This window comes from Gouania willdenowi, chromosome 14 (genome assembly GCF_900634775.1).
Source record: "Gouania willdenowi chromosome 14, fGouWil2.1, whole genome shotgun sequence".
Lineage (NCBI taxonomy): Eukaryota > Metazoa > Chordata > Actinopteri > Blenniiformes > Gobiesocidae > Gouania > Gouania willdenowi.
In genome coordinates, this window is record NC_041057.1 from 17,725,741 (window position 1) to 17,752,632 (window position 26,892).

Genomic DNA, 26,892 nt, shown 5'->3' on the forward strand with positions numbered 1-26,892 from the left:
AGAAAAAAAAAAAAAATGTGAAAAAAAAAAGTGTAACCATGTCGGAAATAAACTGAATAATTAAAAAAAAATAAAATAAAATAAAACTGTAAGCCCTCCAAATATTGTGGAGGTTCATTAAATGTGTGATTTTGGAGAGGCTGACATATCTACAACTGAATTATTTTGAATAATTATTGTTTTCTCATTCATCTGTACTTTCACCTGCAGGCCGCATTGGACGCTCTAAAGGGCTGTATTTGGCCCCCGGGCCTTAAGTTAGAGGGTATAGCGGCTCCATCAGTGTGTGTCTATGATGCATAGGCTATGATGCTGGAAAAAAAAAAAAAAACTATATATATATATATATATACAAAAATTAAAATAATCAAATTAAAATTACTTTTACTTGATGCACTATTTCCAAAATATAATACTTCCAGACTTCTTTCATAACATACAAATAAAATCTGATCAATCTCGTGGGTCTTATGAGGATGTGCACTTAAGCTAAACACTGTCAGCTGGCTTGGCTCAGCTGGGGAGCTTGAAGCTGAGAAGAGTTTGATGAAATGGTAAAAGCCAGCGTGGTCACCAACGGCTTAGCTGAACCAAGTTTAAACCATAAGCCTGGCTCTATTGAGAACACTTTGATGAAATATCCTCCTTATTTTTAGTTATCCAAATATAATAAATTAATATGAAAGATTAAAAAAAACAATTTAAATACTTTTCAAAATAAAATCAATAATCAAGCTTGAAAATAATGTAGTGCGTAGAGTATGTTTGATTAAAAAAGAGCAACGCAAGGCTTAAAACCATTTTATTATGACAAATGTACAAGATCCAATTTATAAGAAATAATAGTAAACAAAAAACATTGTGGCAGATAAACAACAACAACCAGCCTATCAGTCTACACACATTCATCATGAGGTAAACAAAGACTGTAACACTTCAGTCGTTGGCTCCCGCTTGGACTCCGCCCACCATCACACGCTCCATGGCAACACGTGCAGGAGGTGTAACAAGCTACCATCTACGCTTAAAGTTCCACCTTTAAAGTCTTCCATTGGTCAGAGCGATAAATAAAGTGGTTGTTCATCCAAAGACCATGCTGGGGAAATTTTAGTTTTTTTTTTTTTTTTACCCTTTCTTCATTTTCGCATTGTTTTTTGCGATTTCTTCAGTAAGCGACCCGAGAGTAAAGTTTCCTATTTTCACAAATACTCTGCTTCTTCTATATAAAAAAAAAACAAACAAAAAAAACAATTAAAAACGGCAATTCTGACAGTTTGCGCGTTTTTATTTTTACGACAGTTAAAAAAACATTGTTAAATATATTACAGCTGAAAAACTACAAATATACACAGACTGGTTCCAGCAGAGGGCGCTGCAGTCACTAGTTTCCTTATTACTTGGCTTTTCTTACACAATTGGACAAAATCCTCATAACGTATACTCAAACATCGCAGAAACAAATTAGACAGAACACTTTCCCGGACCTTCGATGAGACAAAATATTATAAACAATATTCATGTGACACACATATGTAACCTCATTTTTTGTTAACGGAGAAAATGAAATAAAATTCACGTTGAGATGAAAAAAAAAAAAAAAACTTAAACATTTCCAAATAATTGGCCTAAGGCGATGTTCTCATGACACACAAATACCTCGTCGGGTAAAAAAAAAAAAAAAAGAATATCTGTGTTTACATTTTTTTAAAAGAAAAAAGAAAGAAAAAAAAAAAAAAAAAAGACATGTTTTTAAAAAATTCTAGCCATGGCCCATAAAGTCAATTCGGGCACACATGTCAAAATAAAACACTCCTTATATTGCTTTTGTACATGTAGCTTGTATACAGAAAGTTTTATTTCTTCATCATTATTGTGTAAAAAAAACTGAGGTTAGATGTTTCATTAACACATTACATTAGTGCTTTTATTTTGAAATGTCATGTCTTAATTATTTTTGCCTAACATAACCAAATTTGAGATTACATATGTGTCATCAAGAGATTGCTTTAGTGCTTTTATTTTGAAATGTTCTCACAGAAAGCTTTATTCTGACTACTTGCTTCATGTTTTTCTGGGCAGAGATTGCAAAAGCAGGATACTCAAGTCATAGAAATGATTAAAAAAAAAAAAAAAAAAAGAAAAACAGTTCGGGAGATAAATCCGTCAATGTTTATGAAAATAAAAGTAAGCAAATAACACCAACATAGACAAACGGAGGCTTGACATTTTGACACAGATTCCGCTTAGTGTTCAAATATGGTAATAACAAAAAGTTTAAAATAATAGTACAAAAAACTACTCTATATTATAAACTATTAAAATATGTACATTTACCCATTTGTGGGACAGTTTGAGGCAAAACAGAAACATTTGAGTTTTTTTTAATTTTTTTACCAGCCATGTAATATTTGTTGGTTTTGAAGCCAAAAGCATTGGAATTTTAAACTTTTCTGATTGTGAGAACATTTAAAGTTTAGTGGAAAGACAAAGACTCTTAACTGAACTTTAAAAATCTACTGAAATCATCAAAAACATTATCAACAGAAAAATTATTAACAACCCAATGAGTGAAACTGGAGCTGTTGTGTTTTAGCTTATACTGAAAAACTGATCAAATGTGGAATAAACACAAAAATCCAGCCCTTAGATCCACTTATTGTATGTGTAGAACCCAAGCTTTTGTTTCAAATATTCCTATGATATTTCAGCATTGGAAATTTTAAAACGTCAATTATTTGATTTAAAAACTAATACACAAGCACAGTGTTTGAAGTGATGTGATGTGCAGACGGGATTTCAGTGCCACAGGATAGAAAAGCAAATAGAAAGTAGAAAAGACAAAAAAATAAATCATAAAAAGGAAGAAAATTAGAGGAACATCATTGAAAAACAGCCGCAATGATCAGTGAAGACAACAACAATGATTAATATTAAAAGGCAACAATGTTTCAAAAGTGAGAAAATGAAACCAGATCCACAAGTAAAATGTGAACAATTTAAAAATCTAAAAATTGAAAATCCAAAATTCCACTGAACAAAATGTATGGAGGACAAAAACTATTTTTATCCCAAAAATTTAACAGAAGAATTAAGTAGGGGAAAAAAACTTAATGTAGGAATGTCAAAAATGAGGTCAGGAGAAAAAAATTTAAAAAAGCAAGAATATGAAAAATCTATAGTGTAAGAGTCAAACTTCTTTACCAAAAACTGATGAAAGAGAGGTCAGAAAGTGCATTAAAAAAATTAGAACCAATTTAAAGAAAATTTGAAGTTCATCAATGGGATAATGAAGACAAGATTCTAATTTATTTTATTAGTAATTTTAGTATATTTAAGTATCCCCAAAAGTCCATAAATAAATAAAGTTAAAAAAAACAAAAATCCAGGGTGACTCAGAGTTAAACTAATGACTTTCGGTCTGATGTGGCACTGAGACGCCGCCGTCACACACGGAGGAAACAACCGACAGACTTTGATTAGACCAAGAAGAAAACACTGAGAGGGCATCCTTACTGTTACCATAGAAACAGCAGCAGTGAATCGGCGTTGACAATGATGAAGATGGAGATGTTGTTGGGAATAATAAAGTGAAGCTTTAGAAAAATATGACAGCACTGAAGCAGAGACAGTACCAAGTCTTTATAGTTGTTGAACAGTCCACATAGTTTTTTACGTAGTTCTTACAGCTGTTACCAACTCTTTGCTGTAGTCTCTACAGCTGCTCGTTACTACAAACATAGTCCACGAGGTCCGTCACCCCCAGCAGGTCATCCTCATCTTCCTCCTGCGCCGGTGCATCTGTGTCTTTAGCTGCGCTCTTTGGTGTCTCCGTGTGGCCAAGAGTGGAGGCAGCGGCGGCGTCCCGAGTTTGTCCATTTTTGGGCGATGTCTCTGTTACCTTTGAGTCTTCGTCCTTCTTCTCCTTTGCCTCCTTTACCTCAGTTACCTCCTTTGTCTCCTCCTCCTCTTCCTCTTCGTCGTCCGAATCAATGCGGTTCACACGTTTCCGGACAGGCCGGTCCTCCTCAGACGAATCGTCCGAATTGTCAGAGTCGTCCTCTTCAGACGCTCGGCGCCGCTTCAGCGCCAGGCGTCTGCGGCGGTTCCGGGAGTCCTCAGAGGAGGAGTCGGCCCTCCTGCTGGTTCTGCGGTCCCGTGGCTCCTCCTCAGAATCTCTGGAGAAACTCGCTGGGAACAAAAACAATGAAGAACATCTTTTAGTGATCAGGTGAGTTTGAAAGATTCACCCCAGGATTCAGGACACCTCAGGAGGTTCAAAAAAACAAGAAGTGAGTGAACACCTAAACTCTGACCAGTGTTTGTAGGTTTTAATGCCACACATGATGATAATCTTTCTTCTTTGTTTATTCAGACCATTAAGTTAATACCCAATCAATTAGATAATTAAACTACATTTTTATGTAACTAAATAAGTTGATAGCTAGATAAATTAAATAACTTGATAACTAGATAATCATATCCCAGATAATGAAACTAAATAAGTAAAAAATTATTAAATAACATATTGAATAAAGAAATAATTAAATAATGAGATAATTACAGGAAATAAGATTACCAACAACTAACTTACTAATAAAAGTCTGAATAATAATTAAGTATGATAAGTTTTTTTTAATCCACTAAAAAAAAAAAGTTAACACCTAATCTCTGACTATCGTTAGTAGGTTTAAACAGTTTACACAATAATTATTAGTCAATTTTTTCACCTTATCAATCTTATTTACCCCTGCTTAGCTAGCCACGCTACATGCTAAGCTAACCAAAACATGTGGAACTGGTTGCTGGTATGGAGTTCCTTCACAGTCTCAGAAGACAACAGCACATTTAAAGTTTGCAATATGTGGAATGCAAAGAATCATTTGCCAGTTTCCATATTCCTTGTCTGGAAAAATACCACTATCAAGACACACAAAATACAAAAAACAGAATAATTTCAAAGACAAAATGTATCCAAAAATTTCAGTGTCAGAAAAAGCTCTAAGATGTGGAGGAGATAAACAGCTGCCTGTTAATGTGCCTTCATAGACGATTTGGTTCTTGCTTTTACATTTTGTCATTTCACTTTAACAGTAAGAGATCTGTTATTTATATATCTGTAACAAAGAACAGGAGCAGATCTACTCTTTGTACGTTTGTACTGATACAAGTACGAGATATTTCTGACTGACCGTCGCTGTCCGAGCTGTGGTGCAGCCGTCGTCGTTTCACTTTGTTGCGTTTGTTGGTGTCGTTCTGCGATCCTTCGGACTCCGACGTCTCGCAGTAATTCACCTGCAGTTTCTTGCTGCGCCGGGATCGCCTTCGACTCACATCTAGGTCACTATCGCTGAACTCGCTGGAGCCCTCGGTCACTGAACACAACATTTAAACAGGTCAGGGCCAAAGCGCAGGACTTCACAAGCTCTAACAGACTGAGCTGCATGTTCTACATCTTTTCAATTATTCCTCTGATGTCCACTAGATGACATTAATACAAAAAAGACTAAACCATTGTCCATTTCCCATTGTCTGAAGAATTTAGTTCATTGGCCTATACATCTTCTAAATCTGTTCTTTTATTGTTGTTTTATAGTATTTTATTATTTTGCAAGTATATATTTACCAATTTCCTCTTCCTCGTCATCCTCGTCTGTCTCTTCTTCCTCATCATCCGAGTAGCCTTTTGGCCTCCGACGCTTTCTGGAGCTCCGCCGACAGAAAATTGACTTCCTGGCTTTCGACCGACGCCTTCTGCTGCCGATGTCGCTGCCTATGTCGCTGTTGACATCCGGATCCGTCTCCGCTTCCGATCCGTTTTCTGACCCGACAAACTCTTCCTCCGAGCTGAACAGAAACATGCAAAGCATTCAGCAAAAACGTTTTTCCTCCCATTTTTCAAAATATGAATGCCAAAATCCACACAGCCAATGCACAGACTATCAGAAAAAGTTTGGGAGCTACAAGTTGCTGACCTCTGAGCAAGACTGAACTAAAAATAATGGAAAAATGGAACTAACTCAAAGATGTGTGCGTGTTTGTTTCAAGGAATTTTGTTTTTCCACTTGTGTAAATAAAACAAATATAAGCGTGGATGCACCTTTCACTGAGACGGAACTCCTCCTCACTCTCTTCCTCATCAACCGTGCTGTCGCTGTCCAGATCGTTGAGTCGCCGTCTCTTCTTCCGAGGTGGGGCGGTGCTCGGCCGAGGAGGCGGTCCGTTCTCTTTGCCCTCCTCGGATTGGAGGATGGCGGACATATCCTTTCCACGGAGACCCGTGATGTTAGCCATGTCTTTACCTCGTCCAGCTCCTGATAATACATCAGAAATACATCACCAAAACATCAGCTTACAGCTTCAGAACTTTCTACAGACTTGAGGAAAGCAGAGAACTTTGAGCTGATGGAGGCTCTGAGGAGCAGGATTTGTCTCCAGATGCTGTAAAGAGGGCAAAAGTGCTCATAAAAGAGCACCGAGCCAGTTGGTGTTCCAGCTCAAATGGTGATTATTATACCTGGTGACACCAAGCATTTACTGGTGCAGAATAAATATGTGGATCATGCTTTTAAATTGTTTTAAACTATTTTTGAACACAGACATAATGCTTACTTTAAGACATTAAAACCACCAGCCACCAGAACAAAATCACAAGTTATAATGGACACCAGGTCAACTGTTGAATCAGTTCAAGTGGTGAGCATTGTATCTGGTGACAAATTACGACAGTCCATGCTTTAATGCTGTCACGCAGTGTTTACATGAACCTGAACACAACCTTAGAAAGGACACAAGCTTTGACATGAGATCAAACCCTCAAAGATGGTGCAGTAGACGCTCAGATGTGTTTCTCACCTCCTCCTTCAGCTTCTTTGATGTCCTCCTCAATGGCCTCCTCTATTGCCTCATCAAACTCATCAAATCTGTCCATTGATCAGAAAAAGAAAAAAATAAATAAATCGAGACATCAACAAAATACCAATATTAAGAGCTCAGTTTTTAATTAGATGCAGTGAGGTTTTGCATAGAGGGAATACTAAATTATATTAACATAAAACATCTAGGACCCAGGCCTGAACCATGAAGTACTCCATAAGTCATTTCTAGCAAATTCGCTGACATTTCACTTATTTTTACATACAGTAAGACAGCAATTTATTTCAATCTTTATCCTTCACAAATGCAAAGTACTTATAGGTCTGGTAACTCATTGGCTAAAAATGGCCAAAGACAATTGGAACCAATACGTAAACCTGATAACATAGCCCCGTCCCTTTACTCTGCTCATCCAACTTTGCTACATGCTAAGTTAATCAAAACATGCTACGGAATCATCACTTTCAAACTTCAGAGTGCATTTTCTAATGTAATTTGTGACCTCTGCGTTTCAAACCTGTAGCTGATGGTCTTCTTGGCCCTCGTCGACCTTCGACCCCAGCTCTTACTCTTCTTCACCTCCTTCTTCTCTTTGATCAGGATCTCTGGTTTGTCCTCTGTTTCCACCTGTATTTACAGATACAGTGTTTACAGACAGAAAGCCAAGCACTTACGGACAGACAAACATTCAGGCCCAAAGACAGGCATCTATAGACTGAAAGCCCAACCTTTACAGACAAATAAGGATTATTTTCTGTGGACACTTTACAGTGTTACTCACAGAAGGTGTGATGATGTTCTCCAAACTGATTCCAACGTAAATCAGCCTCTCTTTTCTGAAAGAGAACAAAACAATGAATTCTACATCTACACTCCAAGGTCATTTCATTAGGTAAACATAGGTTGGAAATCAAACCTGCCAACATTCAAAACATCTCAACAAGATGTTAAAAGCCATTGCTAGTAATGTGTGTAGTAAACATCACATCAACTTTAATCCTCATCTCAAATTTTAACTCTTATTTATGTATTGATGCATACAGGGAGGCAAGGCAAAATAACTTTCCTTCTAAACTGTGTATTAAATACACATCACAATCTCAAAAGTTGATTTTTTTTTTTTTTTTTTCTGTTTCTAACAAAATATTTGAGGGCAAAAGCTTAATGACACGACACAGAGCATCAGCAGTGATCATATTCTTTTGGCTGAATGGGTTTATAGTTTATAGACATTCTCAGACATTTAAATCTCTGTTAGAGTTTTCTTCTGCCGTCCCGTGATGTGGCAGAGGAAGCTAAAGTTTTGTATTAGTAAGAGTCAAAAGTGTGATAAATATGAATGAAAGCATTAATAAGTGCCTCACCTCTTCTCGGCACGCTCCCTTTTCTTCAGAGCGGCGTCCAGGTTCAGAAGCTGCTCCTCCAGTTTGTCGCAGAGCTGCTTCTGCAGAGAAAAAAAGCATGTTGGTTACTAGCTGGCTGAGCAGGGCTAAAGATTAAAGAGCAGGGGGTGATGGGTACAAACATGCTGGCAGGGCGGACAGAACCATTCTCCATCAGGGATGATCATGAGAGGTGGTCGCAAGCAGGCCGTGTGGTAGCCATTGTCGCACGAGTCACAAAGCAAGATCTGGTGACAAAGAAGCAGACAGATGTTAGACTACATCGGTTGGAAACAGAAACTTGTGATTCTGCATTTTCTCACTAGTTCAGGGTGGTTGGGAAGGCCACAGTGTTTGCACGGATCGTCATTGGGTGGTAGGTCGTCATCAGAAGATGTGGAGGAGGCAGAGCTCCGCCTCTCGCGATGTCGGTTTCTCCTCTTCCGAGTATGCTCCACCTTGTAGTCCTCATCGCTGTCGTCATCCTCCTCCTCCTCCTCGGTCTCCTCGGTCTCCTCGTCCTCGCTAGACTCGGTGCAGTCTTCGCCATCGGAGTCTTTCTTCCTGCGCCGCGCTCGAGTGTTTGACCAACGCGTCTTCCGCCGTTTCCGCCCCTAAAAAGGAAGCAGTAGAGTTTACAGAATGAAGAAAGACGGAGCTCGTTCCTGCTATAAAGAGGTTCCTCTCACCTTTGGTTTGGTCTGACCCTCCTGATCCGACTTGTTCTGTCTTGGTTTCTTCTGAACTGCCTTCACCTCCTCTTCTTCATCCTCCTCCTCGTCCTTGTTGTCCTCTTTGTTCTGAGGTGGACTGCTCTGAACATTCTCCAACTTCCTATCCTGGATGTCCACGGCTTTTGCCGTCGGCCTGGATATCCGGGGAGACCTTCGCAGCGACATCCCTGTGTTAGACTCGGACTCGATGACGCCTTGCTGCTCCTCTTGCTGCAGAAAGGTTTTCCTTCGATGTGCCAGCGTTCTGTTTTTCCTGCGCACATGCACCGCCTTGACAAAGGACTGCTGGTCGATGGCAAACGTTTCCTCACCATTTGCAATTGCTTCCTCCTTTCCATTCTCGACAGTGGGCAGATCAGTTAAGTTTTTTGTTGGACGTTTGTCAGTTGAAGAGTCAAGGTCTTTCCCTGTACTTTGGGGTTTGGGTTCCTCAGATGAGGTGATGTCTTTATTTGTGCTTTGGGGTTCGGGTTCTTCAGATGAGACAAGTTCTTTCTTTGTACTTTGGGGGTTGGGTTGCTCAGAAGAGTCTAGGTCTTTCTTTGTACTTTGGGGGTTAGGTTGCTCAGAAGAGTCTAGGTCTTTCTTCGTACTTTGGGGGTTGGGTGACTCAGGCGAGTCAATGTCTTTCTTCGTAGTTTGGGGTTTGGGTTCCTCAGACGAGTCGATGTCTTTCTTCGTACTTAAGGGTTTGGGTTTTTCAGGTGAGTCGAGGTCTTTCCTCGTACTTAGGGGTCCGGGTTGTTCAGATGAATCAATGTCTTTCTTCGTACTTGGGGCTTTGGGTTTCTCAAATGAGTCACGGTCTTTCTTTGTACTTTGGGGCTTGGGTTCTTCAGACAAGTCTAGGTCTTTTCCCATACTTTGGGGTTTGGGTTCCTCAGGGGAGTCATCTTTCCTCATACTTAGGGGTTTGGTTTCTCCAGTTCCATTGGATTTTTTGTTCTTGATTTCAGCTGGTTTTTCCTCTGATTTTTCAGCTGGAAGGTCTTTAAGTTTCACTTCATCCTCCATGTCACCATTTGAAGATTTATCATCAACCAGGTTTTCCGTTGACAGGATTTTGGGCTTCTGCTCACACAAATTAGGCTTTTCTCCCTCTTCTTTTGTCGTCTTTAGTCCCTCAGAGTTCTTATCAGTTTGGTCTTCCTCCTTTGCTCCCATCAGGCCTTTTTTAGCACTCGTTACCGCTCGCTCAATCTTAGAATCGTCTGGAATCGTAGAAGCCTTACCTGTCACTTTGTCATTGCAGTTGGTGCTTGTGATTGTGTTCTCTGCCGGTTCCTTTGCGAGCTCACATGTTTTTTCTGAGATTTGATTATCAAGCCTCACTCGTTTATTAAAATCGACTTTCTCCGACTTGTTTGTGACTTCCTTTTCTTCTTCTGTTTTCCTGCTGATCAGTGCTTTGTCTGGTTTTTGAAGCACAGGTTGTAATGAAGTGGTTTTAGTCTCTTCTTTTTTTGGAGGACTTTCATTTGCAATCTGTGGGTCAGAGGTTTTTAACTCCTCTAGAGTTTCTTTTTTGTCCTTGTTTGAATTGTCTACAGCCATCGGCTCTTCCTTGCCATCCTTTAGCAACTCTTTCTCTGACAGAAGTCCGTTGACATGCTCAGTGACATCCAAAGGCTTTTTTGCTCCTTCAGCTTTGGAGAGCTCTTTTAAATTAGAGACTGGTGGATGCCGAGATGCAACAGAGGAGAACTTATCAAAGCCTTCACTGAACTTCATCCCCCTCTTTTTCAGGGGAATCTTAGCCTGCTCCTCGTTCTTAGTGTTCTGATGCAGCTCCTCTGTGCTGGTTTTCTTCACCTCTTCACATTTTTGCTCTTTCAACAGTGAACAGGCATCACCAGCACGAGAGTCGGTGACGTCCATTGGCTCCTCTTTGATGGCTGTGTGATTCCCAGCCTTCAATTTGTCTTCAATGACACCATTTAGAGAAGATTTGGGTTCAGACTTCAGGCTGTCACCTTGATTTGCATTAACAGTGGGCTCTGTCTTCGGTGAGATTGGACATTCAGTCTTCTTTGTGTCTTTGCTGTCTTCGTCTGACGTGTCCTCTTTCTTCTTAACATCATCTGAGTTATGTAAAAACAAAGCGTATATGTTAATGACAGTGTCTTCATAAAATGTCTGTTTCTTTGTCACACACATAGAAACAATAGATCTGTTTCAGTCTTTTGCTACAGACGTATAAAATTTACATCAATTCCTGTAAAAGGGAAATGACCAAAGGTATTTAGAAAAAAACTAAATCATTCATAAAGGCACATATGACCTGCTGCTGTTAAACTGCAAACTCCACATCTTTCTGAGCATCATCTGACAGTCTATGCAGTGGCTGTTTTATTTACCTTCCAAACACCCTAATTTTTACATTGTATAGTGTGCTTTTGGAGGTATTTTCCCTTTAAAATCTGTTTTTGTCCAAACGCCATTACGTTTTATATTTTTACAGGTGAGGAGTAAGAAAACTTAAACATTTAGTTTTGCATTCTACATAATGCAGATTGTAAATTTGCTGTCTAGCTCTGAAACTGTGAAAGAACGCCATACCAGACACCAGTCCCACATGGTTTTGGTTAGCTTAGCACGTAGTGTAATGAACAAAATCTAGATGGTTAAATGATGAGGTTCAAGGTTATTTCACCTGTACTTTCAGTCAAAGTTAATTCATAGAGAGTAAGCACAAGACAAGAACTGCATAGGACTAAAAGAAAGTAAAACCAGGATATACTAGAATAAGTATGATAATAATACAATGAAAGCACAATAAAAACAGACCAGATCAAAGGAATAAATCAGTAAAAAAAAGTAGCTAGATCTGTTTGGTGATTTCTCACCTTCTCCTGACTTGTCTTTGTCTCCTTCAGGTTCGTTTTCTTTCTCTTGGTCTCTTTTAAGCAGCTCAGGGTCGATCTGCGTTTTCAGCAGTGCCACAACTTCAGCCAGATCGTTTCTGTCTCTGCATTCACAGAATAAACACAATTAATAAGACTGCTGACCAAAGCCATCTCTGACGTATTTGGCCATTCTCCTTTCCATACCTGACAACACACTTCCAGGATGACCCGTCCAGGTCGTCCTGCTCCTCCACGTACATGCGGACGTTGTTTTCCTGGTCTTGCTGGAACCAGTACATCTGTCCATCTTTGTCTCTCCCGATCGGCTGCAGACGCATCTTATCTGGGTCCTCGTCATTAATGGCGGTTTTGAACTTTACGTTTTCGTCAAACTGGCACTCGCACAAATACTGGAAATTAAAGCAAGAAGAAGTTACATGCCAGTTTACCCAGTCAAATTAGGAAAACATTTCAATCGGGCCGCTATTTACTCTTTTCCCTAACCCAGAACCACCGCATGCTAAGCTAACCCAAACATACCATGTATTGGTTAGCTTAGTATGTAAAGGAACTGGCTGAGCAGGGTCAAAGACTAAAACAAAGTATTGGGCTCTATTATTAGGTTAACTTATTGTTTCAAATGATCTTATCTGTTCAATAAAAAAACTAAAAAAAAGAGAAAGAAACATGACATTAATGGAGAGATGATTACCCTTGTTCTAATTAAAACCTAAAAACACTGGTCAGAGTGTAGGTGTTCACTCACTTTGAGGATTCCTGTCTTGCACTCCATCGTCATCTCTCTGTAGCCTTTCTGCTCCAGCTCCCAGGCCCACGTCGTGTTTAACTCCTGACATGTCTGGGAAAAAAAAAAAAAGCATAAATTAACACCAACCATCAGCTCAAGAGCTCCTCTTCCTTTCAAAAGGGATGCTTAGAGAACACAATAATACTTTTAAAGGCAATACATCTGAATAGAATGTTTTATTATCATTATTATTGCATTTAATATGACAGGGATGTCCATTACCACTTTTTATGATTTCAGTGCTTATTTTTTGCAGCTGCCGTGATTTTATGGAAAATAAAACGTTTTGTGGATTTATTTGAGCCATTCCACTCACTGCTCCAAACTGAAATTTTATTTGAATTGAGTCAAACAATCCAAAGAATGTCCATTAAACAGTTCAAAAGTAATTAAAAAAAAAGGCAAAGAAAAAGAAAAACTAATAAATATATTTCCTAATAACAGATAAAAGAGGGGAAACAGAAGCATTCCTTACTTTCACCAGATATTTCTCCCATCGTTCCGCTGTCACGGATTTGCCAATTTTTCTCAGCAGCTTCACGTGAAGATCAACCAGCAGTTTGGGAACTGGAGAGGAAGAAAGAATGAGTGTGAACTGATCTGTGGCTCATCACAGGACATAAAAGGCCATTAAATACATTTATCTGTGATTTTAGTGTTTTAGGAATTTAAAGATCAGTGATTATCAGTAACTGGTATGGGCATATAAAATATTAAAAGGGGAACAAGACATTAAATGTGAATTTTAAAAAAAGGCAGGAATTTACCACCTGTTGGGGCAGAATAATTAGTTATGCTTAATAATATAATTACTTATATTTTAATCCTTAAGCCTAGGGGTGTAACTTTTCATTGTGTGATTTCTCATGTCTTCAACTTTAACTTGTCTTCACTCTGGGTCAGGACAGCCTGTCCGAAGTTTCAAAACAACCACAAGGACAGACACACACACTCACATAGCACACCCCATACACATTCATTCATACACACAAACACATAGTTCGCACACACCTCCGTTTCCATAGCAACCAGATAACGAGGAGCGAACTGTTTTGACTCAAAGAGTAAAACTGTCTTTCTTTCCATCTCCTGCCCTCCCTCTTTCTCCCTGTCTTTATCCCTATCTCTCGGGGGGGGAGGAGGGAGGGGGGAACTAAGGGGAGATATACGTGGCTTTAATATTGTGTCTGTCACTCTGTCTTTGGATCGCCTGGCCAGGGGGTCACCATTTTTGTTTCCACTTTGTATTCTTTTATTTAGTTTAGAATAAAATCATTTTTTACTAATTCACCAACTCTTCAGTCTGGTTTTCATCACTTCCCAACGCAGAGGGTGTCATACAGCCAAAACGAGGTAACCTTCCTCTTTTTCCACCTTAACAATTGGCGTCACGAACAGGATCCCTGTCCGGACCGTGTGCGCGGCCCGCGGCCCATTACGGGGGTGACGGACGCGTCAATGATCCTAAGCCAGCATTTAATGTGCAGGATACCTCCGTGAAGGCTCGCATCGGGTCGTCGCACAATTGGCACGGGACCAAAACGGACCACGGTGGACCTCAAACAATTCGGCTAAAAAAGGTGAGAAGCTGGTTTTTTGTTCACAAAGCCTTCATGCTTCTTTTTTGTTTCTGTTTTATTTTGACACCTCTGCTGTGGGGCGTGAGAAGGTGGCTCCGGTCCAGTTAAAGTTGAATAATATTAGAAGTGCCCAAAAAGAACCCTGACAGTCGAGTTTACCCCGGTTCGGTACCGGAGGTTGTGTTTTCCTTCAGTTTGGTACTGTTGTGAATAATCTCCCAAACTCTTATTTTCAAGAGCGGTGGTTGAGCCTCGCTGATTTAGAGATTTTTTTATATCTTTGGAGACGGACGGCGGGTGAGTTTTTCCTTCGGTTCGGTACCGGAGTTGAGATTGTGACTAAGAGCACGGCCGTGCCATTTCTGCCTGATCAGCAGCTGGTAGACTGTCGGGGGGCATAATGGGCAATAATCTAAGTGTAAACCCCGCTAAGCCGGAGGTGGACTGGAGTGCACCATTAGTGGACCAGATGAAGAAAAAGTATGGTGAAAATTGTTGTGACAAGCTGCAGGTTTGGGTGGAATGCTTTGGTTTTCCAAACAGAGGCAGCTTGAGCGAACGCCAGCTCACACAGCTGAGAGACGCGCTATCTGAGCATAAACAGCAACTTTTGAGCAAAACAAAGGTTAAAAGCAATTATGTGAAAGAAATGATGGCACATGAACGCTGTTTACACATTTGGCAGAAAGAAAGTGCACACAGGGCTGCTAGGGATAAAAAAGAAGCGGTTATAATGCCAAAACAGGAAAAAATTAACACTGACACATTTACACACACAAGCAAAAACCCTTTCATCACACACACACAAACCACACCCCCTGCTCCATTGTATCCGAACGTCACGGCTCCACCCTCCACCACGTCACCACCTGCCTCTAACGTTTCTACCACGGCTCTCTGCCGCCCTCTGGTGGCAGAATTGGGTAACACAAGTAAAATTCCAAATTCACAGTGTAATGCTATTGGTCATCCGGCAGAGGGAGCCAAAGCTCCACCATACATTTACCCACAGGCCACAGCTGAAACCCTCAGCCAAACTATGACACACAATGGGGCCACAGAGACTTCATCTAATGCTTTTCCTCCAATTTCATACACTTTGCCAGCAATTCAAGTTCAACCACCATCATACAAACCCACGTTACATGACGATGACGCTGGGGCAGCACATTTGGCCCGTTGGGTCCCACAAGCATGCCCACATGCTGTTCAACCTGTGCAAGAGCCGCAATCTACAACCAGTTCTTCAACGCAAAGCACACCCACCATCAGCCACGGTTGCCACTGTGGACCGCTGACACGATCACGGGCGCAGGTGGACTCCACCTCTGATTTGGACTCTCCAATCCAGAACTTCCGCCTTCCAATGATCGAATACCCAGGCGCTACAGACAACGTTTTGGTTTACAGACACATGCTGCCTGAAATGCTTACGGCAGCAAAGGATGAGTTTCCACCCATCTCAAATGGAGGAGGGCCATTTGGGGGTGCTCTCATCGCATTCTGTAAAGTTTGGCGACCAACTGGGTCAGAAATAAACAGACTTCTCAAGACTCTGCTGACTTCAACTGAATATGCCCGCATTCAAATCTTCATCGAAGCACCCCAAAATGCTGGGCTACGTCAGACGGTTTTGGGCTGGAACCCCAATGGAGACTGGGAAAAGCACGTCCAAGCCACCGCCGCACTCCTCGCTCAGACTTTCAGCGTCCGCGTGGACATGAGCCAAATTCAGGCCTGCACGCAGTTACCTACTGAGCGGGTTGACGACTACAGCCGCAGGCTGACAGCCTGTGTCGACACCTTCAGCGGCCACGTCAAGCCGCCACAAGGCTACAACACACCTGATGAATCGTCCTACGAGGCCCTAGCTAAAAGCTTCCTCGTATCGGGGCTCCGCCCCTCTCTCCGCTCCACAGTCGAAACAACACTGATTGGCGGATGGCAAAAGAATCGTTGGACTGACATTTTCAAATACGCCTTACATGCTGAGGACCTTGAAAACAAAGCAAAACAAGGCAATGATGGACTTATGCTGGCAAACGCCCTCCCTGCCCTCACGTTGTTCCGACAACACCAAGGCCACACTTCTCAACGACATGATGACCGTGGCAGGATAAAAGAAAACAGAGACAAGTGCTTCATCTGCGGCGCACCGGACCACTGGTCAGACACATGTCCCCACAGGAACAAGCCCAAACGCAACAACAAAAAACGCTACCCTGCCAAGCGGAGACCTGAAGGTCGCCCTCCAAGGGAAAACGACCAACAGGCAGATTGACTGGCGGACGCGGGTTTGGGAGAAGCCGTGACCGTCCAACCGAAGGATACAACGCTTACTCCTCCGACTAACAATGCACCGGACACATCATCCATTTTAGCCCCAGACACACATTCTATAGAACTGATTAACACAAAGAGACACGCGTTGCAACACCCGGATTTTCACACTGATGATGAGTTATTTAGGCTTTTTCCAGACCTAGCTGAAGAGGTGCAAGCTCAAAAAGCCCTCCAAAGAGATTTGTTGCATGAAAGGTTGTTTTTTGACTCGGAGGCCTCCCTTGATGGGCCGACATCGTGTCTGTTCATGAAGGCCGACGCCTACGAAAGGTTACCGGTAACCAAAATCATTGTTAACGGTACTCCGCTTCAGTTTTTGATCGACACTGGCGCGACAAACTCGGTGATTAAACTTTCCGAACGCTGCAGTCTACAGCTCATCCCATCTTTCGTTTATTCGATTTGTGCTAATGGTGCTACTTCTCGCGAACCCGTGTCCACACCTGCTTATTGTATTTGGCCAGCAGGGAACACACACTTCTCCCATCAATTTGTGGTTTCAAACGACTGCCCAGTGAACCTACTGGGCAGAGACCTGCTTCTTAAACTTAAAGCAGTTCTCACCTGCACCGATGCCGGAATCGAGATCTCACGACCTTTAACCCCAGCACAAATGTTCCTCAGACTGTCAGACTCTGTAGAAGAGTCCGCCGGCACACTTTTTGTTTACAACTGGTGGGTTAGTTTTGATGATGCATGCACGCTTAAATTTTGGGCCGCACAACATGTGCCCAAGCACCTCACATTTAAGAAACCTGAGTACAGCCACTGCACAGTACACGTCTCACAACACCCAGACCATCCCTTTGCTGAGACCTTTTACAGGGACACCTGTATAAATGACACCTTAGCCGCCGACTTTCTCTACTTTGACTCTCGACACGCTGCTGTTGCTGTACAGCTAACGGAAGACCAACTACCTTTGTTTGACGTAGCCGACTCTTTTCCTCACATCACGGTGGCAAAAATTCCTAACCTTCAGTGGAAGGACTTGGGCCCTTTTGTTCTGCGCTGTCATCTAACCAATGACTGGCAACAAACTGAAGACCTTTTGACATGGTATTCACCGGCCGCGAGTGCCCATCGGGTTAAGGTTCCCCCACTGATCATTGACTGCCTCCGTTCGGTTTTTTCCATCAGCCTGTCCACAGGCTATCGACTGACCTCGCTGACAGCACCGCAACCAGGGGACATCTCACCCCTACTGTCTTCAGTGCCATCTGGCCTATGGGCCAAGCACAAGTATGACGTTGGCCTCATCAGAGACTGTGCTCCTGTGGTGATCACACCTAAGTCCTCCTACAGGCCCCACAGGAAACAGTACCCCCTTCGACGAGATGCCTTAGATGGTATCCAACCGGTCTTCGACTCTCTTTTAAAAGAAAAGGTGATTGTGCCATCTGCCGACTCCCCAGTTCTGACCCCCATTTTTCCAGTGATGAAGATTCGCCCAGAAGGCCAACCGACCGAGTGGAGGTTTGTGCAGGACCTACAGGCTGTTAACTCAGCCATCATCCCTCCTGCTCCCCTTGTTCCAAACCCCCACACCATTCTTTCGCTGATTCCATCATCAGCGAAGTACTTTTCGGTTGTGGACCTGGCCAACGCATTCTTCAGTATCCCAGTACACCCGGACTCACAGTTCTGGTTTGCCTTCATGTTTAAGGGACACCAGTACACGTGGACCAGACTGCCACAAGGTCTCACGTGTAGCCCTCACATTTACTGTTCTGCCCTTGAGCAGAGCCTCTGTTCCCTTGTCCTCTCGCAGGGATCTTCCCTGCTTCAGTATGTTGATGACATACTCCTTGCAGCTCCCTCCAAGGAACAGTGTGAACATGACACTATATCTCTGCTGCTTCACCTTCATGAACATGGCCACAAGGCTACACTTTCCAAACTTCAGTTTGTCCAGGAGGCCGTCCAATTCATTGGTCACTCTATTTCACGTGACGGGAAAACCTTGTCCAGCAAAAGAGTGGCTTCCATTGTCGCTCTCCCAAAACCTGCGACCAAGAAGCAAATGTTGTCCTTTCTGGGCATGTGCTCATTCTGCAGAAACTTCATTCCTGACTTTTCAAGCTACGAATGTCATTTGAGGGCAGTGGTGAAAAACTCACCCCCTAAGGCCCTTGTCTGGACCCCTGAAGCCCTCCGTGCTTTTGAGGGCTTAAAAACGGTTCTCCAGACATCCCCTACGCTGGGCATCCCTGATCTCCAACGCCCTTTCACACTGTTTGTGGATGAAAAGGGTGGTTGCATGACCTCCGTCCTGTGCCAGCTGCACGGGGACAAGCTGAAACCTTGTGGCTACTTCTCAAAGAAACTTGACCCAGTTGCAAGAGCCTTTCCGCCCTGTCTGCGCTCAGTCGCGGCTTGTGAGGCTGCTGTGTCCTCAGTTCGTGAAATCACTGGCTATGCTCCCCTGCATCTCCATGTGCCTCACTGTGTCACCTCCATTCTGAGGGACATGCAGACCTCACACGTCTCAGCGGCCCGCTGGCTCAAGTACCACACTACCCTGTTGGGTCTTCCTGATGTGCATGTCCGCCGTTGTTCTACTTTGAACCCTGCTACTCTCCTACCTCTCCCGGAGGATGGAGAGCCTCACTCTTGCATTGCTGCTCTCTCTCAGGTCCTGGTTCCTCGCCCTGACCTTTCCTCTGTCCCTCTCACTAACTCTGACTACATTTTCTACGTGGATGGCTCTGCATCCCGGGACCCTGACACCGGGACTAACAAAGTGGGCTTTGCTGTTGTTTCTGATTCAGCCACTGTTTCCTCTTCCTCGCTCCCTTCTCACTACTCCGCCCAAGCCGCCGAACTCTGTGCTCTCACCGAGGCGTGCCGCCAGGCCTCAGGTAAGTCCGCTACAATCTACACTGACTCTCGCTATGCCTTTGGGGTAGTGCATGACTTTGGGGCGCTCTGGAAACAGCGTGGGTTTCTCAAATCTGATGGCTCTCCTATCCTTCACTCTACCCTTGTGTCTGCTCTTCTCGATGCTATTCAGCTACCTTCCTCTGTTGCTGTTTGCAAATGTGCAGCTCACTCCTCTGCTACTGACAACGTCTCTCGTGGTAATGCACGCGCTGACGCGGCGGCCAAGTCTGCGGCCCGCACATGTGTTCCTCCCTCTTCTTCCTTTCTCTCCACTCCTCAACCAGTCGCCTCTCTGTCTGAACTTTCCGCCTTTGTCACACCAGCCGACCGCCACAAATGGCAGGCCTCAGACTGTCACCAGGTGAGTGGGGTTTGGTACGGCCCCGATTCAAAACCTTGCCTACCGACTGCTCTTTTCCCTGCTTATGCTAAATTGACACACGGTCAAGCCCATGTGTCAAAGGGTGGTATGATATCAGCTGTTCAGACAGTGTGGTACACAAAGGGATTTTCTTCCTTTGCAGCTGAGTTTTGTCAGAAATGTATGATCTGTGCTAAAAACAACCCAGGCAGAAAGAAACCTTTGACTGGCCAGACAGCCCATCCTCAGCCATCCATGCCCTTTCACCACTTGCAGATGGATTTTGTTGAGCTAACACCATGTGAAGGAAAGAAGCACTGTCTGGTCATCATAGACATGTTCTCTAAATGGGTAGAGGCCTTTCCAACCAAACACCAGACAGCCACAGCAGTAGCCAAAGCACTACTAACTGACATCATTCCTAGGTGGGGCATTCCATACAAAATCTCTTCTGATAACGGCACACATTTTGCCAGCCAAGTGATAACAGAGTTGGGACTAAGATTAGACATGGATCTTAGAAAACACTGCAGCTATCACCCTGAGTCCGCTGGGGCCGTAGAAAGAGCTAACGGTACTCTGAAAAACAAGTTGAACAAGTGCATGGACCAGACAGGGCTGAACTGGATCAAAGCTTTACCGCTTGTCCTCCTTCAAATGAGACAACAGGTTAATCCAAAGTCTAAACTTTCACCCTTTGAAATCCTTTTTGGACGCCCACCCAATGTGGGTTTATCCCCCTCAGTTTCGTCCTGGGCTGAGACAGCGCTCCAGGATGACAGTTTGATAAAATACTGTGCACAACTCTCTACGATTCTTACTCTCAACAGGTCCAGAGTACGAGCGGCCCTCCCACTGACTACCACCGAGAACCTCCATGATATCCTTCCAGGTGACTTTGTGATCGTGCACAACGCGAGACGAAAAAGGTGGACCGACCGAAGGTGGATCGGCCCTTTTCAGGTTCAACTGACGACACACACGGCTGTGAAGGTCGCAGAGCGAGCCACGTGGATTCACGCATCACACTGCAGGAAGGTGCCAACACCAGTCGACCCTGATCTTGAGGCGACTGGTCAAACGGAGGAAGTACCAACATCACCACTGATCGTGGAACCGCAGTAAGGAGCGTTTCCTCTTTTCTGGATTAGGAGCAGTGTTTTGAGGAGCCTTTGTTTGCCCTGAAAGTTGCAACGAAGGGCAGAAGAAAAAGTCCCCGGGGTTACAAGCTAATCTTTCAAACGGGGCATATGGTCTGTTGAAACCTTTGAAATCCAACCTTGAGGACATCGTGGGAGATCACAAGCATTTTCCCGCTGTGATGAAGAGGTCACGAGCCCCTCTGTTTATGCCCCAGGAACAGGCTGGAATTATGCCACTATTCTGTCGTTTCATGTCACTCGTGTTCTGGTCATCGATTGGCGCGATGGTCCTGTCCGCGGCTCCAGTACTCCTCTGGCTACTGGCCTCCAGGGGGACAATTGAGGACACTGGACTTGAACCAATGAATGCAAGTGTTGTTCCTAATGTGAATGATTCTTTTTACAGGGTGACTAATGCAAGCAGAAATAGACGCTGGATAAACGATATCGTCCTGCACGACACTTTAGCTGCGACCAATGTTACTCATCCGTTTTTCACAAACACCTGGTACCGATACGCGCACTATCAAGCTAAAAGTAGGGGCCTATCCAACTGTTATGTTTGTTCTTACATGCCTGTGTCATCAACACATCCCCGCTTAACCGCGATACCAATGGATGCTTCCCCCAACTGGGATGGGGTGTGTGCACCCGTGCATGTGACTGATCACACATACGTAGTCTCAACTATTCCCCTTTCGTCACGACGTAAACGCGAATCACACACTCCTTTGGGTTTTGATCCACACGACGCAATCTGGGGCACGGACGTTCCCCCCGAACATAAACTGTGGACGACAGGCCAGAAGGTTACTCTTTCGCTGTTCCCCTGGGCGGGTGTGGGCAAAACACTGCTGCGCGTCGAAACCTTAGACTACAGGTTTAAGGCCTTCGTTAACGCATCATTTTTGGCCCTTACTGGCCTCTCGGGGGAGGTCACGAATATACGTTTAATGGTCCTGCAAAATAGAATAGTTCTAGACCTACAGACCGCGGCCAAAGGAGGCGTTTGCGCAATGGTAGGTGCATCTTGTTGCAGCTTTATCCCGGATAACACGGCAGACGGTCAGATCATAGCAGAGGCAGTCAAAAACATTTCCAGGCTACGCGATGCCATGAATAAGGATAGCTTGGCCGGACCTGATTGGTTTTCCACTCTACTTGCAGGCTGGCGCCCTCTCTTGGTTAAGATCGCTATTACACTGGTGTCAGTTCTTCTTCTTCTCTGTTGCGGTATACCGATCTTGCGTCGTATAGTAGAGGGTTTAGTGCAGAGCGCTTTCCCAAGCCGGCACGTCCGCCTAACCGTTCCAGAGATGGAGATCCAGCCTGAGGTGTTTATGATGCATGTTTTTGATTCTGATGATGACTCTGCTCAGTGATGCCACCTACGCATGTTGTTTTATATGCTATGCTATGCTATGCTGACTGACATTGTTTTTGCCATGTGTATTTTCGCTATTAGTGATATATATAGTCCATATTCATTGCCGTGATCGCCAATGATTTTAGTTGCTAAGGGTATTTGATTTTATTGTGATGGTCTCGTCTCACGTAATATTCATTATGTGTTTATGGGGTTCTTTGACTTTTCCTCCCTTTTCTTGCTCCAACTTTGGGGATGCCTGTGTCCCCTGAAAAAAAATAATGCTTATATCCATAGTGTTATAACGGTGTCAATATCATTTGTCCTACGGACCAGGAGGTTGCTAAAGTTACACTAATTTTGATTAATGTTTTATGTGTTTTGGGCTGTGCTTTGCTAAAAGATAAACAACTCACTAATTAATTTCGCTTTTTGTGTTGGACTTTGTCCAAAAAGAGTGGATTGTTGGGGCAGAATAATTAGTTATGCTTAATAATATAATTACTTATATTTTAATCCTTAAGCCTAGGGGTGTAACTTTTCATTGTGTGATTTCTCATGTCTTCAACTTTAACTTGTCTTCACTCTGGGTCAGGACAGCCTGTCCGAAGTTTCAAAACAACCACAAGGACAGACACACACACTCACATAGCACACCCCATACACATTCATTCATACACACAAACACATAGTTCGCACACACCTCCGTTTCCATAGCAACCAGATAACGAGGAGCGAACTGTTTTGACTCAAAGAGTAAAACTGTCTTTCTTTCCATCTCCTGCCCTCCCTCTTTCTCCCTGTCTTTATCCCTATCTCTCGGGGGGGGAGGAGGGAGGGGGGAACTAAGGGGAGATATACGTGGCTTTAATATTGTGTCTGTCACTCTGTCTTTGGATCGCCTGGCCAGGGGGTCACCATTTTTGTTTCCACTTTGTATTCTTTTATTTAGTTTAGAATAAAATCATTTTTTACTAATTCACCAACTCTTCAGTCTGGTTTTCATCACTTCCCAACGCAGAGGGTGTCATACAGCCAAAACGAGGTAACCTTCCTCTTTTTCCACCTTAACACACCCAAGACATTTTTGTCCACAGAATTACTAAAAACACAATTCTACACAGATAAGTTTGATATTGAAGGTTAAAAAATAATGTCCCAAATCAATTGAAAGATAAAAGATACTTCAAATAAAGTAAGTTGAACTAAATCATACAATAATCAGTTTAATTTATTTTAAAATGTAATTCATATTACATTTGACAATAGGCTTGAATAAAAGAACTGAAAATAATAATAATACAAGAAAATAAAACTAATTTCTAAAAATAACAAATATACAATTAAATATTTTCAAACTGATAAATAACAAACTAAAGTTTTGATTTATAAAAACTAAACTGCATACTTTTGTCATCTAAAGATATAGTTTCATATTCAAACCTTTCGAAACAAAATCAAAGATCCCTGATTATCGATGATTAGTGATTTAGGTGAATTACAGGGTAAATTAATATAAACTATCTTGTTTAATACAATATAATACGACTTTGAATTCATATGAAGTAGCAGAAATTGACATGGTCATATTAGGTCCTACTTATTGTATTTTTTCATTTTGTTTATCTTTAGTGAGATTAAAATAAAAAATAAAAAATGGATACGTTATTAAATAATGAAAAAAAAAATCAGTTGTTTTATAACACTGGGTTTTTTGTAAACAGAAATCTTTGTCATTGATTCTTTGTTGTAAACACAGCACACTAAGGCTAGCTTAACTGGTTCAGAGGCTTTACACTTTTACAGGGTAAATTAATTTAAATTTAAAAGAAAATCAGACAGTAATAAATGTATAATACATAAATAAGTTCATACTTTAGACAGACCTGGTTCTGTGAAATAACCCTGGAACTTAACATAACAACCCTGGATCAATCTGTCACTGAGAATGTTCATGTACATACTATTTAATTTAAATGTTCTCCTGCACTACTCATCAATGCACTACTGCACTATTATCTTATTATATATATATATATATATATATATATATATTTAATATACTATTATTATTATTATCTTGTTATTTTATTTAGTTTTGCACATTCTAGTCTAACTACTGTTTATATTTGTTTATATTTATTATTATTTTTTCTAGTTGATTGTTATTATTTAATGTTTACACTATTAGAGAAAGCACAGTTCACCAAGTCAAATTCCTCGTGTGTATAACATACATTCTTGGTCAATAAAGTTGATTCTGATTTATTAGCCCCACTGTTAGGAAAATGTGTCTGTTACAGCAGCAATAAATACACACAGAAACATACTTGAAAACCACAGGAGACAAACACAAAAACAGTAATTTCACACATTATTATACAGATTGCATTAAATAACTTTTTTTTTTTTTAAATTGATCATCTGTGGATATTAAACAGGGACAAAAACTAAAGAATGTTGGACATTATGTAAAATTTGACACAGTCCTAACATTAATAGGTGTGATAGTGTGTTGTGTACAGCTAGATCAGTAACAAAAGGCCCTCAGGTGTTTGTAGTAAACATATCTTATCTTCTCTGTTGTCGTTTTTTACAGCTAATCGTTCAACGGAGATCTTCATTGATGTATATTATTAATAATAATATAAAATTAATTTTCATTTAACAAGCACTTCTCAAAACACGTTAGAAAGTGCTTTCCAAGGGCAGCCATACAATAGAAAACAAAAGATAGGACAGATATTAAAACAGTTTAGAAAACATAAAAACAAATTAAAGTTACTTAAAATCAGGGAAGGCTTTTGAGAAAAGTATGTTTTAAGAAGTGATTCAAATACCGGTTCTTGCTAAAAGCCTGACAGCTGAGTTTGATGGGATGCTGGCTCATGCAGGTAAAAAGCCTGTTACATTATTCTAAAGGAGAAAAAAATGAAAACGCGTAACATTGTTTCTGGGTTTTTAAAAGTTGAAAAAGAGCGTATTCTAGAAACATTCCTCAGGTGATAAAAACAAGACTGTATTAACTTTGTGGTGTGATGTTTAAAGGTAAACACTATAAAGCACACAATAACACACAGCAGGCTAAGGCTAGCTTCACATGGTTAATAAATAAGTGCATGTTTGTTGATAACGAGTGCATTAGTAATCATAGATCCTGTTGTTGTTCTTTATAGGCAGACAAGTAAGCCAAAAGAATGAAAGAAACATTGTCGTTTACCTGCAAACACACAATAACACACAGCAAGCTAATGCTAACTGCTAACCCCGCGGTCACACAGCGGCCCTACCTGAAGAGCTCTCCCGCAGATAGCGCTCCAGCTGCGGGTAGCTTAGCTCCGGGAGGTCCAGCTGAGCTCCATATCGGTCCAAGAAGGAGCAGATCACCGAGAAATTTGGACAAAGAGCTGGGACTGAAGGGATCGAAGGCGCTGCTGCCTCCAAAGCAGCCATTTTTACACACTAGCAACGTCAAGCGGGCCGGAAAAGAACACACTTGAAAGCACGGCCTGTCGCTTTAAGAGAGATGTTGCATTGTGGGAAGCAGAGGCATATTCGAATTGTTAACGTATTGGGTAATGTAGTTTCGCCGTTTTATTTTGTAGTTTTTCTTGCTCCTACGTTTAATTTGTAAAGCACGTTGCAAGAAGAGGATTTTCAAATTTAAGAAAAGGCCATGCATGTGATTTCAATGTTTTAAGTGCAACAAGATACCTTTTTTAATCTTTATCTATTTAGTCTGGTCTCAATTAATCTTGTCGAGTTGGGTATTTAAAAAAAAACTAAATAAATATACAACAACACACAACGTTTGAAGAAATATAATTCAAAAATGGTAAGACGGAAAAAGTGAAAGGTATCAATGGAAAAAGGAAACCAGTACAACATTTAGCAAAAGTCATGCTCTAACAGCAAAAAAAAAAAAAAAAAAAAAAAAAAAACTTACTGAAATCCCTACCAGAAATAATGCATCATGTGGATCAGGATTAGACTGCCATGAGAATTCCAGGTGCCACAGTGGGGTGGCAGTCACCTAGTGGTATCTGTCATTGTGTCCTTGGGCAAGGCACTTCACCTACATTGCCTAGTATGAATGTAGTGTGTGAGTGAGTGTTGGTGGTGGTCGGAGGGGCCGATGGCGCACTGTGGCAGCCTCGCTTCCGTCAGTCTGCCCCAGGGCAGCTGTGGCTACAATAGTAGTTTACCACCACTAAGTGTGGAGTGAAAGAATAATGCCTTAATTCTGTAAAGCGACTTTGAGTGTCTATGATAAAGCGCTATATAAAACTGATGCATTATTATTATTATTATTATTATGAGACTTTCAACATGGCTGCTGCTTGGTTCAAAGGTGTGCAATGTCAGATCTGTTTGGACTGCAATAATACCGTTAATAAATTACTTCATACAATTGTCTACCGGGGCGGTTTTGCCACAGTCACGTCATCAGTCCTATCTCTACAGTGATGATGTCATCAGTCCTATCTCTACAGTGATGATGACGATGTGTGTGTGTTCCTCAAATATCTCTGCGGATCAGGATCAGACTGACCTGAGATGTTAATAACATGACT

General features: G+C 42.0%; 1 protein-coding gene and 1 long non-coding RNA gene across 2 annotated transcripts in view; one reads left to right on the forward strand and one right to left on the reverse strand.

The window, feature by feature from the left end:
• Positions 1 to 1,713: 1,713 nt before the first annotated feature.
• Positions 1,714 to 25,821, reverse strand: rsf1b.1 (remodeling and spacing factor 1b, tandem duplicate 1). Its single transcript, XM_028465876.1, has 16 exons — positions 25,609 to 25,821; positions 13,119 to 13,210; positions 12,602 to 12,694; positions 12,040 to 12,245; positions 11,836 to 11,957; positions 8,945 to 11,070; positions 8,579 to 8,869; positions 8,399 to 8,503; positions 8,238 to 8,317; positions 7,655 to 7,709; positions 7,391 to 7,500; positions 6,853 to 6,920; positions 6,098 to 6,311; positions 5,624 to 5,844; positions 5,190 to 5,372; positions 1,714 to 4,188 (listed from the first exon to the last, which is right to left on the reverse strand). The coding sequence occupies exons 1-16, from the start codon at positions 25,769 to 25,771 to the stop codon at positions 3,713 to 3,715; spliced, it is 4,605 nt and encodes a 1,534-aa protein (XP_028321677.1). The 5' UTR covers positions 25,772 to 25,821; the 3' UTR covers positions 1,714 to 3,712.
• Positions 22,644 to 26,892, forward strand: part of LOC114475217 (uncharacterized) — a 30,434-nt gene continuing 26,185 nt past the window's right edge. Inside the window, exons 1-2 of the long non-coding RNA XR_003675445.1 lie at positions 22,644 to 22,921; positions 24,830 to 24,832. This is a non-coding gene — a long non-coding RNA (uncharacterized LOC114475217). The remainder of the gene's footprint in view (positions 22,922 to 24,829; positions 24,833 to 26,892) is intronic.

Excerpts from the sequence above, each read along its gene's own strand:
- rsf1b.1 (XM_028465876.1), bottom strand. The coding sequence starts at position 25,771 with ATGGCTGCTTTGGAGGCAGCAGCGCCTTCGATCCCTTCAGTCCCAGCT. Across the intron at positions 8,870-8,944 it reads AGGGTCAGACCAAACCAAAG|GGGCGGAAACGGCGGAAGAC; the intron begins GTGAGAGGAACC and ends CTTCCTTTTTAG. Across the intron at positions 6,921-7,390 it reads AAGAAGACCATCAGCTACAG|ATTTGATGAGTTTGATGAGG; the intron begins GTTTGAAACGCA and ends ATCAATGGACAG.